Source organism: Rhinoraja longicauda, chromosome 16, assembly GCF_053455715.1.
Source record: "Rhinoraja longicauda isolate Sanriku21f chromosome 16, sRhiLon1.1, whole genome shotgun sequence".
Classification (NCBI taxonomy): domain Eukaryota; kingdom Metazoa; phylum Chordata; class Chondrichthyes; order Rajiformes; family Arhynchobatidae; genus Rhinoraja; species Rhinoraja longicauda.
Window position 1 is genome coordinate 14,765,338 of NC_135968.1, and position 17,122 is coordinate 14,782,459.

The 17,122-nt window shown below is 41.4% G+C and overlaps 1 protein-coding gene across 2 annotated transcripts in view; it reads left to right on the forward strand.

Moving 5' to 3' along the window:
- Nucleotides 1-3,857: 3,857 nt before the first annotated feature.
- The window catches only part of mypn (myopalladin), a 123,271-nt gene continuing 110,006 nt past the window's right edge, over nucleotides 3,858-17,122 (forward strand). For both annotated transcript variants that reach the window (XM_078412775.1, XM_078412776.1), the window contains exons 1-2: nucleotides 3,858-4,053; nucleotides 10,589-11,542. In XM_078412775.1, the coding sequence (XP_078268901.1) occupies nucleotides 10,590-11,542 (953 nt within the window). In that variant the 5' untranslated portion in view covers nucleotides 3,858-4,053; nucleotide 10,589. The remainder of the gene's footprint in view (nucleotides 4,054-10,588; nucleotides 11,543-17,122) is intronic.

A 17,122-nucleotide genomic window follows, 5' to 3' on the forward strand; every position in this document is an offset into this window, starting at 1 on the left:
TAGGCAGCTCAACCTCTCCCTATAGCTCAGGCCTACAAGTCCTGGTGACCAAAACTGAACACACTACTCCAAATGCGACATCTGCAACGTCTTTTACCACAGTAACATCATGTTCCAATTTCTATTCTCAAGACCCTGAGTGGTGAAGGCTAATATACCTAAAGCCTTCTTGACCACCCTATCTACACATGAAAAGATAAAAAGTGCAAGATAAGATAAGGATAGAAGAAGCATGAAAAGTGAAGCCATAGGAAAGAATATGGATGGAAGGAGAAGGAGGAAGAGGAATGGGAGAAATTAGCACGTATCCAGGTGGGGGACAGGGAAGAGAGGAGGAAAAGAGGGAGAGAGGTTGTTTGTTGGTTACCTGAAATTGGAATATGCGGTTAGCTTACAACCCAATGGCATGAACATTGAGAAACAAGGAACTGCAGATGCTGGTTTACAAAAAAAGACGCAAAGTGCTGGAGTAACTCAGCAGGTCGGGCGGCATTTCTGCAGAACATGGACAGGTGACATTTTGGATAGGGTTCCTTCTTCAGGCTGATTGTGTGGGTGGGGGTGAGGAGAACTGGACGAGAGGAGGGGCAGGACACAGCTTGACAGGTAGTTGGTTGGTACAGGTGATGGGTGAGTGCGGGGTGGGGGGGGTTTGATAGGGAAATGGTGGACAAAGATCAGAAATTAAAAGAGAGAAGGTGAGACAAAAGGATTGAAGAGTTACGAATTGTGAAGTTACAAGAAGGAATGTAGGTGGAAGGGAGAAGCAGGGGAGATATATGAGCAAGTCCAGATGCGATGGGGGGAGACACTTACAATTGTCTTCTGCAAGGACATCATCAGAGTACATCTTTCATTTCCTGAGTGTTACCCCATCTGCTTTCAGTGGGGTTTTAGCCCAGGACTTGAATGCTAACTTTGAAATCATGCCAATTAGAGAACAGAATTTCGTTATCCAATTCTGACTTGTTAACCTTACTCTTTACCCTCTTCTGGCCACTGGGCATGAATTAAAATTAAGACCTTTCTCTTTCTCTAGTTAATTTTCTATCTCCTTTCGTGCCCTTATCTTCGTATCTTGTCCTAGTTCCTGCACCTTTCAATCCTCTTCTAATTAATCTGTTGACCATCAAGTTTCCTTTCCTGGAATCAATGCTAGCTACTGTTGAAACTGCCATCACAACCTATTCTTCAAAAATATGTTCTCTAACTTACATGAACATAAGATATGGTATCAGAAATTAACCATGTGGCCTCATGAGCTTGCCCTGCCAACCAATATCATCATGAATAACATGGTAGATGGTCCTGCCTGGGGCCCTTAACCTTCAATATTTTAAAGGCAAATATAAGTTAATGTTAAATATTATGACACAACTTCCACAGCTCTCTGATGCAGAGCATTCCAAAGATTCACATAGCGCAGATTAAAAAATCATCCATATCTGAGCCTTCAATGTGTGGGCCTTTCTCCCTTTATCCTCATACCATTTACCCCTGAAGGCCCCTTTCACCTGAATTCTAGAGGGTATGTGTCCAAATCAATTCATCCCAGGAATTTAAACATTTTCTCTGCACTCTCCAGTGCATTCTGTCCTGATCCACCTCCATTGCCATAGTGAGGCCACGTGCAAATTAGACAATAGACAATAGGTGCAGGAGGAGGCCATTCGGCCCTTCGAGCCAGCACCGCCATTCAATGTGATCATGGCTGAAATTGGAGAAACAGCACCTCATATTTCACTTGGTTAGCTTACAACCCAGCAGTAAGGATGCTGAATTCTTTAATTTTAGATAACCTACAAGCATACCCCTCCCCCCTTCCCTCTGCCCCCCCCCTTCCTCCACTAAAAGTCGGTTAACCAATTCCACAGTTTCCAACAATGTATCCCACTGTAGGGATCACACTGACCCTATCCAACAGACAGCCTATCAGGAACCTTCCTGCCTGAGGTCATGTTACCCTCCCCCCCCCCCCCCCCCCCCGCCTGCCCCCCTTCCCACACCAATCAATCTGAGGAAGGATCCGTACCCGAAACATCACCCATCCATTTTCTTCAAAGATGCTGCCTGACCTGCTGAGTTACTCTAGCAGTTTGTGTCTATCTGTATATGTCTTTGGAATATGAGACAATACCGGAGAAATCGGAGGAAACTCACGTTAATAGGGAGAACATACAAACTCCACACAGACAACACCCGGGGACTCTGGTGCAGTGGGGCAGCAGGCCTGCCAGCTGCACCACTGTGTCTAGAGGGCATAGCTTTAAGGTTGGAGGGACAAAGTTTAAAGGAGATGTGCGAGGTAGGTTCTGGAATGCGCTGCTTGTCGTGGTGTTGGATGAAGATATGATAGTGGTGTGGATGAGACTTTCAGATTGTTACATAGATGATACTGATCAGTTGGTAGAGCAATGACCCATGGTACTTCATCGTGTTAAATCTGAGATGATGCACTTTCGGAGGACAAGTAAGGCTAAGGCATACATAATGAATGGCAGGTTCCTGGGGATTATTGAGAAACAGAGGGATCTTAGTGTAGAGGTCCAAAGATTCCCGTAAGTGAGGTGAGGTGAGGATGAAGGTATGGACCATATTTGCCTTCCAATATTAGCTGGGGCATGAACTATAAGAGCAGGGAGCAGAAACAGACCCCTCTGTCCACCAACTCCACGCCACCCACCAATCATCCGTTCACACTGGTTCTGCGTTATCCCCCTTTCTCACCCACTCTGCCCACTTGGGGCAATTTACAGAGGTCAATTAACCTACAAATCTGCACGTCTTTGCGGTGTGGAAGGAAACCGTGGCACCCGAAGGAAACTCTAATGGTCACAGCGAGAATGTACAAATTCCACACAGTCAGCACCTGAGGTTAGGGTTTAACAGAATCTCTGATGCTGTGAGGCAGCAGTTGCCACCCATTATAGTCCACTGTTATAAAACATTGCTTAGGCCTCAGCTGTAGGATTATGAACAGTTCTGGTTACAACCCTATTAGAAATATGTAATTACATTGGAGAGGGTGCAGAGGAGATTCACCAGGGGGCTGCAAGGGATGGAGCATTTGGGTTACGAGGAGAGAGTGGATTGGCAGGGTTTATTTTCCTTGGAATGGAGGAGGCTGAGGTATACAAAATTATGAGGGACATAGGTAGGGCAGATAGTTTTTTCCCCTGAAGCAGAGGTGTCTAAAATTAGATGCCAAAGATTTAGGGGTAAGGGGATGTGAAGAAGACCCTTTTTCACTAAGATTGGAATTTGGAACACACTGCCTGAGTGGCTGGTGGAGGCGTGTACTTTTATGACATTTAAGAAGTATGAGCACTTAAAATGCTAAGATGTACCGTAGAAGGCTACAGATCAAATGCCGGGAAATGGGATTAGTAAAGATGGTCGACATGAACGTGGAGGGCCGAAGGTCTTGATCCTGTTGTGTATGTCTATGTCTAAATCAGCATTCAAATCTTTGCCACTGAAACAACTGACATGTCATTCCTATTTTTAGTAGCAACCCACTTGTTAAGCAGTCATTGGAGAACGTAACGAAACATGCTTCTGTATTTTATCTATACGCTTTAGAATTTTTAGAACTTGCAGGGAAGTAACCAGACAAGAAAGTATGCACTCCCATTTCCCATTTATTGAGGATCAATACTGACCAGCCAGTCAAGACTTCTGGAATGTTCACAAGAGAAATTCTAAAGGTTCAGCAATTGAATCGATGCCTTAGGTGCTGCTATACTTTACTCATAAGCTCCTGTCCAATGAGGTGTGACAGTTGCCAGACACGTGGTTTGACCTCCCTAAAATATCTTCAGACTCAGTATGCTGACAAACGTAACTGGTACTGTGGTGACAGGTTACCCAGTGCTTCTTCCCACTATCTCATCAACGTCAAGGTTAACTCTCTATCAACCTCCGGACTGTTAGTTTCTCTTGTCCCGGGGGCCTGCAGGATTGCAGTGCTGCCCACCTTTCATCTCCAACTTCTACAGGGTACCTTCCACCGCTAGATTTTCATATCATACCATCCACTGGGCCAGTCAGAAGGTATTGTTTTATTAGTTTAATGCAGAATTGATGACTTAAAGTGTTAATATAAATCAACGTAGAAATGTAAGTAACTTGCTCTTCGAATGGTAACTCACAGAACGAAAAATATTTGCCAGACCACTGTGCTTCTGCTTAACAGATGCAACTGTTAAATTCCAGTGCTGGGATTCTTATTTAAACTTTGCCATTGCATTTTGTTTGGGCTTGAGCTCACGACTTTTCACAGGGTATATTTTTATCTTGTTAAGTGACTAAACCTCTTGCTGTTTTGCGATTTGTCACACATGCCTTAGATATCAGTGACATCATGGCTTTTATAGATAGATTTCATTTCCAAGTACATTGTGAGAACCATTTCTAATATTTAGTTTATATCTTTATTACTGTGTCACTATTTGAAGCAACTTTAAGGTGAATCAAATGCTGCTTTGATTTTTGTGTAGTAAAATGATATCACAGACTATAATTAGATGAGTGCTTAGGGTATTTGCTCACAGAATTTACATACACAACAGCTGCAGAAAGAGGTCTGTTGGAAGGGCAATGTTTCCTCTGCTGTTCTCTGAGATTTGAGTGTCAGTAACATGTGGTCGGCCCAAAGAGATCTGTACCAGTAACATAGACCAGGACTGCAGGTTTTATGTCCTCAGCCTGCATTTTATGTATAGAATGTTCAGTTTCAATCATCAAGGAAAAAGCCTCACCTAAATCTGGAAACAACATTTCAAAAAAGATACCCTGCCAGTATAGGATAATTATTATGTTACAATTTATCTCGACCAATTATTCCTTTATTGAGGTTGGATGATTAATAAGATTATAATTGATTTTTAAATGAGATGTATAAAATGGGATATCTGAGGCGAGAATGTGGAAATCTACCAGCTTGAAAACATGGACATTTTCCTGAAATAAGTAGGCAGAGAGAAGCTAATAGAATTTTAAAACAAAAATTGCATTAGCCATAGATTTATTTTTGTGGAATGTGGGCTTTACTGGCAAAGCCAGCAGTTTTCCCCATTTTTTTAATTGCCCTTGAGAAGGTATTGAGCCATATTCATGAACTTTTGCAGTCTGAAGGAATTAAGATATATTTGAAAGATAGGATGGCAAGTGACTTGGAGGGGAATTTGTATGTTTTCTTGGTGATAGAAGTTGTGGCTTTGGGAGAATTTGCAGGTGGTATGTTTTCTTGGTGATAGAAGTTGTGGCTATCGGAGTGGCCCAGCAGAATAACAACAATGCATTTTGTACATGTACCCTGATGCTAATACGTATCATTGGTGAAGAGAATTCATATTTAGGATGATTAATGGCACTGAGGTGCCAATCTAGAGAGCTGCTATCTATGTTCTGGATGTGTGTGAGCTTATTGGGTGTTATTTGAACTGTATGCTTCCAGGTAAGTGGAGAATATACTATTGTGCTCCTGACCTGTGGTTTGTAGATGGAGGAAAGACTTTGGGGTATCAGGATGCAAGTTATTTGCAGCAGGATACTCAACCCCTAACCTGCTTTTAGAGCCACAGTTTTCTGTGTCTAGTCATGTTGTGTTCCTGGTCAATAGTAAAACCTACTCTTCTAAAAATGTTGTTCGTAAGGGACTCAATAAAGGTAATGTATTTGAATATCAATTGGAGGTTATTTATCACCTGCACTTTTGTGATGCGAATATTACATGTCACTTATCAACCAACCCATGCCTGGATGTTCTATGGGTCTTGCTTCATGCCAGCATAAACTGCTTCATTCATTGAGCAGTTGTGAATGGAGTTGTGCCGTTTGGAATCATCGGACCAATTCACTTCTGACATGATGGAAGGAAAATCGTTAAAACAACTAGAGACGGTGAGGCCTGGGACACTGTCATCATGAACTCCTGCAATACTGTTCCCGGGCTGGGATAATTGACCGTCAATAATGTCAACCATCTTCCTTTGTGCAAGAAACAATGCAACAATTGGAGCATTTTCCCCTTTTATGCAGCTCGACTTTGTTTTTGCCAGTGTGCCTTGATTTGTCAAATGCCGCCTTGATGTCAAAGACAATCACTCTCATTTCAAATCTGGAATTCCACGGTTCATATTTGGTCACGGCTGTGGACAGATTTGGAGCTAAGTGAACACGGGAAAACCCAAAATGGATATCAGTGAGCATGTTAGTGAAGAATAGATGCTGCTTGAAAGCATTGTTGATGATATATATCATAAGTTAGTTGATGATTGAGAATTGACTGGTTTGGAGGTAATTAGCTGGAATAGATTTGTTATTTTTTTGTGATAAGGGCATACCTAACCAGTTTTTCATGTTGTGGGCTTGATATCTGTAGCTCTCAGCCATTTCGCGATATCAGATGAAGTATCTTCTGTTATGGTGACGATCTGAGGAAGAAGTATGTCATTGACATGATACCTCCAGCTGTATTTGGTTGTGAATGTTTTAGCCTTGTCTTCAGCATTCGTGTTCCCCTTTTAGTGAGAATGGAGACGTTCTCAGAGCCATTAAGCTCCATTAGCTATTTAATTGTCCACCACCATTCACCACTGCAGAAGCTTGATCTGATCCATTGGTTGTGGGATGACTTAGCTCTATGTTTTGCTTGATATTTTTGCTGCTTAGCATGGAAGTAATTCTTTGTTGTAGTTTTGCCAGGTTAGCATATATAGCTTGTGCTGCTCTTCTGCATCCCTCATCAAAACAATCCATCCCTCATCCATGATCTTCTGGTTGTTTACAACAATGGACAGCGTAGTTTGCTGGACCATGAGGTTACAGATTGTGATGATGTATATGAGAGTGGTAAGTACTTAAAGCAAGGAAACAGGCTTTTTTTGGCATACCAGGTTTGTGAGGCCTTCAATCATCCTTTTACACAAATGCTACGTTAGTTCCTTTATTTTTCACCCTATTTTTCATCAGCTCCCCTAGATTCTACCACTCGCCCCATGCCACTGAAGGAATTTACAATGGTTAATTAACTTACCAACCTGCTTGTTTTGGGGATATGGGAGGAAATCTGAGCACCCGGAGAAAGTCACATGGTCGTTAAGGAGAAGGTGCAAACTCCACAAAAGAGCACCTGAGGTCAGACTTGAACCTGGATCTCTGGCGCTGTGAGATAGTGGCTTTACTAGCTGCCCAAATGTGCTGCCCATTTGAAGATCATTTCAAGACTGAGTGACAGTAGTTCATGCGGTGTTTACAAGATGTTTTAAAACTACATTTGTTTTCTGAATAAATTACTTCTTTGATAACTTGAAAGCAACTGACCAGAAATGAAACATGAAAATTAATGTGATTTCAGAAGCAAAGTTATTTAAACACAATGCTTACAAAATGAAAATAAATGCAATAGAACATAAAACAGTACAGCACAAGAACAGGTCCTTTGACCCACAATGCCTGTGCTGAACATGATGCCAAGATCAAATCTCATCTCCCTGCACGTAATTCATATCTCTCCATTCCTTGAATATCCATGTGCCTTTCCAAAAGTCTCCGAAATGCCACGATCGTATCTGCCTCCACCACCATCTCTGGCGGCACGTTCCAGTCCATCACCACCCTCTGTGTAAAAAAAAAAACTGTCCCGCACATCTCCTTTAAGCATTGCTCCTCTCAATTTAAATATGCCCTTTTGTACTTGATATTTCCATACTGGGAAATCAGTTCTGATTGTGTAATCCCTTGCTTCTGATAATTAAAAAATAATTAGAATGGGAATCGGGCAACTACAGTACATAGACCTCAGCTCAGAAGTGCTGGGTTTACGTTTGTTTACTGTCTGTCTCAAGTTCCTACTGGGTGTGGAGGGAATTCCTTTGTTTAGCTTCCCCGTCTTAGTATTACACCCACATAAAACCATAATGGAGCTTTTACTAGATGAAAGCCTGTCCCCAATTTTAACTCCAGGTAGCATTTTTAGCAGGTGACCTTTGGTTTTACTTTGTGGTGAATTAGTTAAGTCTTAAAATGGCAACATAATTATATACCACCATCAGTTCACATCTGGACAATTTTTATAGCTTGGACATATGAATTTGCTCATTCTCCTTGTGACACTATGAGTTTCCCTCAAGTGCATTGGTTTCCTCACACATCCTCGCGTCCTTGCTCGTGGTTTAATGGTTAATGTAAACAGTCCTTTTGTATAGTAAGTGGGAAAAATAAATCAAAGGGAAATTGATAGCCTTGTGATCAATAAGTTCAAGCAGCGAGGGAGAATGAGACTGGTGGCATTTGCTCTGCTGGGAGTCGACATGGACCCATTGCTCCCAATGGCCTCCTGTTTAAGGTTATGTAAGTAAATAAGAAATGAGAATAAACATTGATAAATCTAATGGAGAAGCCTGAAATGAGAAATGCTAATTCAAGTTAAGTTGAGTTTATTGCCATATGCACAAGTACGGTGGGGTACAGGTACATGAAAATCTTGCTTTAAACAGCATCACAGGCACACAGACTCAGACAACATACAAAACATAAATTATACAAGACAGTGAAAAAAGAAAGATTGTATGCAAATGTCAGGCACGAATGTAAAACTCAATTAGAAAACAATTCCTTGCTCGTGCAAGAGGTGGTCCGTGGTGTTCTGTTACTGTGGTATGATTAGGTTTGCGCAGGTCAGTTCAAGAATCTGATGGTTGTAGGAAAGTAACTGTGCCTGAACTTGATGTGTGCAGAACTCTAGCCTTCTATGGTCAAAGGCAGCAGCAAGAAGAGGGCATGGCAAGGATGGTGGGGATCTTTGATATATGCTGCCACCTTGAGACATTTGGATGCTTTTGATGTTGGGTAGGACTGTGCCTGTGATGGACCAGGCTGCCTTGTGAGATCTAGAGAATCTGTTCTCTTTGGCCCTCAAAATACTAAAAACAAACTTCTGGCTTTAGATGTATCTCCCAGAAGGCGTGACTCAGTCGGAAAGACTTTACTCAGCCCTAAATCCATAAAGTATATCATCAGCGATTGCTTTGTATATTTTTAGCAAGGCACAAATGCTTTTTGGTGAGAAAACCGACGATTTTGAAACCAGAGATTTCACCCGTCAGCTGTAGCCTGATTTGAAGCAGGAATATGCTTCTTCAAGTTAGGTTGAGTATCTATTCAGCAGACTTTGCTGCTGGACTGGTGCACAAAATAAATAGCCTGCCTGGTCACAATTTCTAAAATTTCCCGGTGATTTGGGTAGAAGATCGAGGCAAAGGTGGAATATCTTCCTGCCAAGAACCAAGCAAATCCTGGACAACCTCGCCCATCGTGAATTTTGAGAAATTGATGGACCCACATCTTGAGCAGAAATGGTTTTGGTGACCTCTCAAGGGTAGTAAGCATGGTTAACTCTCTCTCTTCACCACTTTTCCTTCAATATTTCTCCACTCAGATTGCCTCTTGCTACTGCCCCTTCTCAGTAGTTGCACAACAAAAAGAAGCTCTGCACATCTGCACTGTCCTTTATAACATTCTCTTTTTGTCATTGCTGTTCAGGACTGCAAAGAGCATTGGCAAGAGGACTAAAACTGAAAGCTAATCACCCATTTCATCGCATTGTCCAAATCAGTGCATTGTCAGAATAAGAGACTTAGTGATGAGTAATATTTCTTACCCAGCCATAAACTAGTGCGAAAAACACGATGACATGACTGTCTTAAGTACCATCCCAGCTCTTGTCTTTTACATTTTCTGTGGTCCTTCTCAATGGCCTTCATGAAGTTGATCTTGGAAGGGAATCCTTCAGGAGAGGCACTGCAACAAATTTGGTTATTTCCAAGTGCAGCACTGAGATTGCCGTTCCCAGCTCAATTTGAGAACATCATAGATGATCTGTATGTCATAAGAAACCAAGTACTGATGAGCAGAAGGTGCCCAGTTGCAAAAACCTCCCAGTAAGCAGCTTGCCAGTGGATATGCCATTCAATATATGAATTAAAGGGTCCATGGGCAGTAACACCATGTGCATGAAGGTCTTGTAACAAATCTTACCTCTGGGTCACCATTACGATGTGATTGCTTGACTCAATCACAATAATGACTCACAACAATCACCCAGCTTGCAAAGGAAATTTGTGGCCCATGTAGGCAGTCCTGTATTTACTCAAATCACAAGAACTGACACCATTTCAGATGGTTAAATGATTGAATTTAATTCCCTATCATTTGACAGTCTGCCTTAACTATCCTCATGATTCTGGGCTTTTGCAGGCTCCAAAAGACTGCATTCACATTGTTGTTTGCGACCTGTGAACTGTGTCAAATTCTCTGCTGATGTGTTCACTTTCTCTCTTTCAGTGAAGTCCGTAGCAAAACTGCGTAATTAGATTCCACCTCACCTCATGTTAGTTTGTGAATGCTCCATTAGGTTAATGTTAAAGAGATCCAAACAAAAGACTGGTACATGCCTAATGATAACATGTTGCATGTGCATTTGTAAAGATAGCATAAATTTAAAGGGTTTTTGGTTCACTTAACAACATTCGATTATTACAGCAGAAACTGAAAGTATAACTTGGATTTTTCTTATTCATGATAGAATGCAAGAAGATAACTGCGAAGCCACCATTTCCATAACTCAGCTTCTGAGGGAGAGTTATTTAGCTGAAGTCCGAATACAACAAGAGCATGGCGAGAAAAGCCGATTAGAAGGTCTCTCACAGCATTCTCATTGTGGCAGTAAATCCGGGGATTCCCAGGATTTAGATGGTCAGGATGAATCTCCTGACCTGTCTGCATTTTTGAGCCAGGAAGAATTGGACAAAAGTGTAAATTTGGCTCAGCAAGCTATTGACCTATGCTCACATGAAGTGAACAAAGATGAAAAGCAGATCAATTTAAACATCCCCAACAAAGATTCTTCTGACATTTGCAAACCATCTGGGAACAAAAAAGTTTCAGAATCGAAAGGTTCCTCAGAGAAATCTAATAACATTTCTTATCAGTGTGAGAATTTCAGCAGGAGCCCCAGCAGCTCTAAAGAAATTTTCAAAGAATTAAAAAAGCAACCAAAGACCACTCCTTGCAGTACAGAAAGTGAGTCCAAAAAAGATTACTTGAGTAAAGCTGCAGATTTCATTGAGGAGTTATCTTCGCTCTTTAAAACAAACAGTTCAAAACTAATTAAATCTAGAACCTGTAAAAGCTCTCGAAGTAGGGCACAGGCAAAGTCTCGTTCACGAACTCAACATTCAAATTGGTCTGTTGATGAGAGGGAAAGGGCACACGTTCCATTTTCTGCACAAGTGTGTGATGAAAGCATACCAAAGCAAGAATCTGAAGAAATAGCACAGGCTCCAGTTCTCTCAGCTTCTACTGAAAAAATTACAATAGAAGCTGAAAACAATGAAGTTCAGTCAAAGCATTTGTCTATTGAAGACACCAAAGGAGATCCACCACGATTCAGCCAGCGACTGAAGAGCAGGGAAGCAGCAGAGGGTAGCAGAATCCAACTTGAATGCGATGTGACAGGATTACCAAAACCAGAAGTGAGGTAACAGCCGCATATTTCTTGTCTTTTTTTAAAAGCATACATTTTTGCTTGTTAAAGGATCCCTGTGTGTTCTGTGAGTAATTTTCTGATCATAAAATTAAATGTTTGGAAACATGTGTTTACGAGCTTGATTCAAGTTTGGGTTGCAACTGAAAAGGCTTGGGCAAGCTGTGCGAAAAGTGAACCTGTCCTACATATGAAACACATTAGAACCTGCACCACATACATAGTATCTTTTATTAAGCATATTGTACTGTATGTGCAGAGAGGGATGACATGGAGGGCGGGTGTAAAGATGGTGCTAAGGCTAGAGACTAATATTTATGAAGAGAAATTGACTGGGCCTTTTGGCCCGTATCCCTCTAAACCTTTCCTGTCCATGTACCTGTCCGAGTATCTTTTAAATGCTGTTATAGGACCTGCCTCCACGATTTTCTCTGACAATTTGTCCATATACTCTCTGTGTGAAGTTGCCCCTCAGGTTCCTATAACAGCATTTTCCTCTCTTTCCCCTCTCACCTTAAACCTATATCCTCTGGTTGCTGATTCCTCTACCCTGGATAAAAGACTCTGTACATTCACCTTATCTACTCCCCTCATGATTTTATGCACCTCTAGAAGATAACCTCTCAGTCCCCTGAGCACCAAGTAATAGTCCTAGCCTACCCAACTTCTCCATTTCCACAAGTCCTGACAATATCTTCATAAATCTTCTCTGTACTTCTCTGTAAGCTTTCCAGCTTAATGGCACCTTTTTCTATAGCAGAGTGACCAAAAAGTGGGTGGTCAAATGGACTCCTGATATGCCATAATTTTGTGCGAATCTCTAAGATTAGAATGACTTATGATTTGAAAGGAAACGTACCCATGGTGGTTTTTCCCAATCACCTGCTACTGTTCATTTTTAGTGGCTGCAACAATGGCATTTCGATGGTGGGGAAATTAAATGTTTTGGAGACATAGGTGGAATACAAGGAAGTGGGTGGCATTTACCTGGACAATATCAAGCTGCTTAAAGATTTGTTGGAGCTGCATCATCTGGATATTTAGAAGGTTTTCCATCACAATCCTAATCAGTGCACCATAAATTATGGAAAAACTTTGAGGAGTCAAGAGGTAAGTTACTGCAATAGGAAATCCAGCTTCTTACCTGCGCTCATTGTCACAGTGTTTGTGTGGCTGAGCCAGTTGTATTTCTAGCCAATGGTGGGGGACTTGGTAATGGTAATGCTATTGACTGTCAAAGATATATGTTTAAATTCTTACTTGCTTTAGATGATCATTTCCTGATTCTTCTGTGGTGCAAATGTATCTTGCCAATTACCAGGCCACAGTGTAATATTATCTAGGTCTTGCTACATGCAGGCGCAGATGATTTCATTTTCTGAAGAGCTGTATGTGAAAATAGGGCATGCATTAAGATCTTTTGGCTGGCATATTTGCTCTATCGTTATTATCAAGGCAGGTGGGGGGGACGGGGGGTGGGTGGGGGTGGGGGTGGGGGGGGGGGGGGGGACATAAGAATATAACTACAATGTTCTTTGTGAAGCTAAGTGACCAAATGCAAAATAGCCTAATTATCAATATCCTGTCCACTAAAAGCAGGATAAATCCATAAAGGTCAAGAACCAGTAAATATAAATGTAAAGGTTTGCATTTATGAAGCACTTTGTAGATATCAAAAAACACTGCTGCTAATGAAGTAATTTTGAAGTGTATCAGTAGCCATCTTACATACAGTAATCTTTCACAAAATGCAGAGTGATACTCTCCAATAAGATATTTTGGAAATTATGGTTGAAGGAATAGTTTTGGCAATGATACCAAAGATCATTTATTTGTTTTGTTACAAAATAATACCCTGGGAATAACCTAAGTACTGTACAGGACCCTCTGTAAATGCTTCTGTAAGACTCCCTCTGAAGTGCCAGTCTGGATATTTGTGCTGAAGTCTCTGGAGTGGGACTTGAACTCAAAGCAATCCAACTCTGGCAATGAAAATGTTACCACTTGAGTCACAGCTGATATTGTTACTACAGTCTCATCATCTATGTGAGACAGGAGGGATTGTCAATACTGCCTTCAATCCCCTTATAAACATAATAGGAGCAGGAAATGGCCAATAGTGCTTTGAAGCTGCTTCACCTTTCATAAGATCAACTTCATTATCGGGCCAATTGTATCAACACCATGTTCCTAAATCCCATATCTTTTGATCCCTCTGATACCCAGAAATCTATTATAGAATTAGAGCATTTACAATAGGACCCCTCAGCACAGAAATAGGCCCTTCAGCCCACCATGTCCTTGCTGAATGTCCATGCTCTTGTATTTCAAGGTGTGGTTATTGAAGGTGGGCATCCCATTTGCCTTCTCTTTCTATGCTGACTATGCTAACCTATCTGTGTTAATCACATTTACCAGCACTGGTCTGTAGCCTGGGTGATTCATATGCTGCTTCGAATGTTTCTTGCATGTTTGTGAGAGAATCTACCTCTATTACCTTTTCAGACAGCATATTTCAACCATCACTGGAAAACCCTTCCAGAGGTCTATCCTTTATAACTTAGTCCTCACCTTAAATCTACACCCGCTATTCTCAGACATTTCTGCCAAGGGGAAATATGCCTTTACTATCTATCAATACTATTTATCTGTGTCTCTGATAGTTTTGTGCACTTCCATTGTCCCCTCACAACCTCCTGTGCTCCAAGTTGAACAAACGTGGCTTCATTCAGTCCCTCCTCATAACTGAAGCATTTGTCTCAGCCAACTTCTTGGTGAATGTTCTCTCCACCTTCTCTGGTGCAATCACATTCTTCCTGTAGTGTATCGAGCAAAACTATGCATAATATTCTAGTTGTGGCCAACCAATGTTTTATAAATTTGTACCAAGGCTTTCCTGCTCTTGTATTCTATGCCACTGCAGGTCAAGTCAAGTCAAGTCAATTTTATTTGTATAGCACATTTAAAAACAACCCACGTTGACCAAAGTGCTGTACATTTGATTAGGTTCCAATAGAAAAAAAAATGAAAACATACAGTAGCACGCAAACAGTTCACAGCGCCTCCTCAATGAGCCTCAAACGCTAGGGAGTAGAAATATGTTTTGAGCCTGGACTTAAAGGAGTCGATGGAGGGGGCAGTTCTGATGGGGAGAGGGATGCTGTTCCACAGTCTAGGAGCTGCAACCGCAAAAGCGCGGTCACCCCTGAGTTTAAGCCTAGACCGCGGGATAGTGAATAGCCCCAAGTCGGCCGATCTGAGGGACCTGGAGTTAGAGAGGGGGGTTAGAAGATTTTTGATGTAGGGGGGGGGAGTGTCCATTTAGGGCTTTATACGTGAATAGGAGGAGCTTGAAGTTGATTCTGTACCGTACAGGGAGCCAGTGGAGAGAGGCCAGAATCGGGGTGATGTGGTCCCTTTTACGGGTACCCGTCAGGAGTCTCGCTGCGGCGTTTTGGACCAGTTGCAGGCGGGACAGGGAAGATTGGCTGATCCCAGTGTATAGGGAGTTGCAGTAGTCTAGGTGGGAGGAAATGAAAGCGTGAATGATTTTTTTCTGTGTCGTCGAATTGGAGGAAAGGTTTGATTTTAGCTATGGTTCGAAGTTGGAAGAAGCTGGCTTTTACCACAGCGTTGACTTGCTTATCAAATTTTAATGCAGAGTCAAATATCATGCCGAGGTTTTTGACATGCGGTTTGACTAGGCAGGATAGACTTCCAAGACTGCCTGTTATCAATCAGGTGGTGGGAGGCATCCAGTGTGTCTTCTCTTCCTAAGCACTCCCTTTCAGGGATTGATTTCAGTTTTGAATGAAGTCAATGCTGGTGCCTCCACAATACTTCAAGTAAAGAATTCCAAAAGATTAACCAGCCTCTGATGAAATGTTCTTGTTACATCTGCCTTAAATGATCTACCTCTTATTTTGAGATTGTAATCTCTAATTCTGGCCTCCTCAACCATGAGAATCTTCCTTCCAGTATCTAACCTGATGGGCTCAAAGAAGTTTCAGTGAGGTAGTCTCTCAATCTTCCAAAGAATAGAAGAGTAGCCCACACAATTTTTTATCATATGGCACACCCGCCATTCCTGCAATCATGAATCTTTGCTATACTCCCTTGGTAACAAGTACATTCTTTTTAATGTGGAGATCAAAACTGTACACAAATTGAAAACATTTTTAATCTTGTATTCACATCCTCATGGGATGAGGCCAATGTACTACTTTATTTTCTAACTGCATGCTACATCTACAGTATATGTTAGCTTTAAGTGACATACACACAAGGATGCCCAAGTAAATAATCCACAATATTTCACCATTTTAAAAAAACATTCTAAATATCTCTATTGTTTCTACATTATGTTTTTACCATTTTCAACGCCATCTGCTATGTTGTTGCCCTCTCATTGAGCTTGAATACATATTCTCTCCAAGCCTCCTTGCATCCTTATCATCACACATTCCTATTTAGTTTTGTATATTGGAAATCTTGAAACATTACATTTGGTCCCTTCAGCCACATCATTGATATAGACTGTGAATGTTTGGGCTCAAACAATTGTCACAACTAGTCACCAAACCTCAGAAGGCCTCATGTATTTCTATTTGTTTTCTGTCTGTTGACCAATGCTCAATTCGTGATTCTATATTTCCCCATATTTCATGACCTTTAACATATTTCAGCAACCTCCTTTATGAGACCTGAGGGAATGCCTTCTGAAAATCCAAATACACACCATAGACATTGGTTTCTTCCTCATAGAGCCATACAGAAACAGCCCTTCAGCCCTGCCCATCCACGCCAACCAAGATGCCCCATCTAAGCTAGTCCCATTTGCCCGCAATTGACCCTTATCCCGTCAAACCTTTCCTATCCATACTATTGCCATATTATTTTGTAAATGTCTAGATATCACTGACATTATTATAGATTGACAAAGTTCGGCATGCTGGGCTGGTCCATAAGGTTGATTTAAGGCGAGCTGTCTAATTGGATCCAAAATTGGCTTGGTGATGGAAGGTCTCTGGTTGTGGAAAGATGTTTTTATTATTAGAAGTCTATGACTAGAGGTATTCTGCAGGGATTGGTGCTCTAACCTTTGTTTGTGATATTTATTAGAAACTTGGAGATATGAGGTGTAGGAAGTAAGACAGGTATGTTTCTGGATGACACGATAGTCATTGATTCTATGGAAAGCAAGAATGGTTGTCTAAGGCAACAGCAGGAGACGATGGAAAGTTGTTCAGAGAATTGACAGATGGAATTTAATCCTGAAAGATGTGAGGTGATGTAATTTAAATAACAGTAGGACTTTGACAGTAAATTGTAGGGTGCAAAGGAAAGTTAATGAAGAGACAGACCTTGGGGTTCAAGTCCATGGTACCCCGAAAGTGGCAATACAAGTATATTGGTTGATGAAGAAGGAATATGAATCAGAGCATAGAATATAAAAGTCGGGACAATATGTTGCTACTGAACGAACGCTGGTTAGACCAAAGCTGGAGTATTGTGTACAGTTCTAATTGCCATACAGTAGGAAGAATATAATTGTGTTAAAGAGTTCAGAGGGGA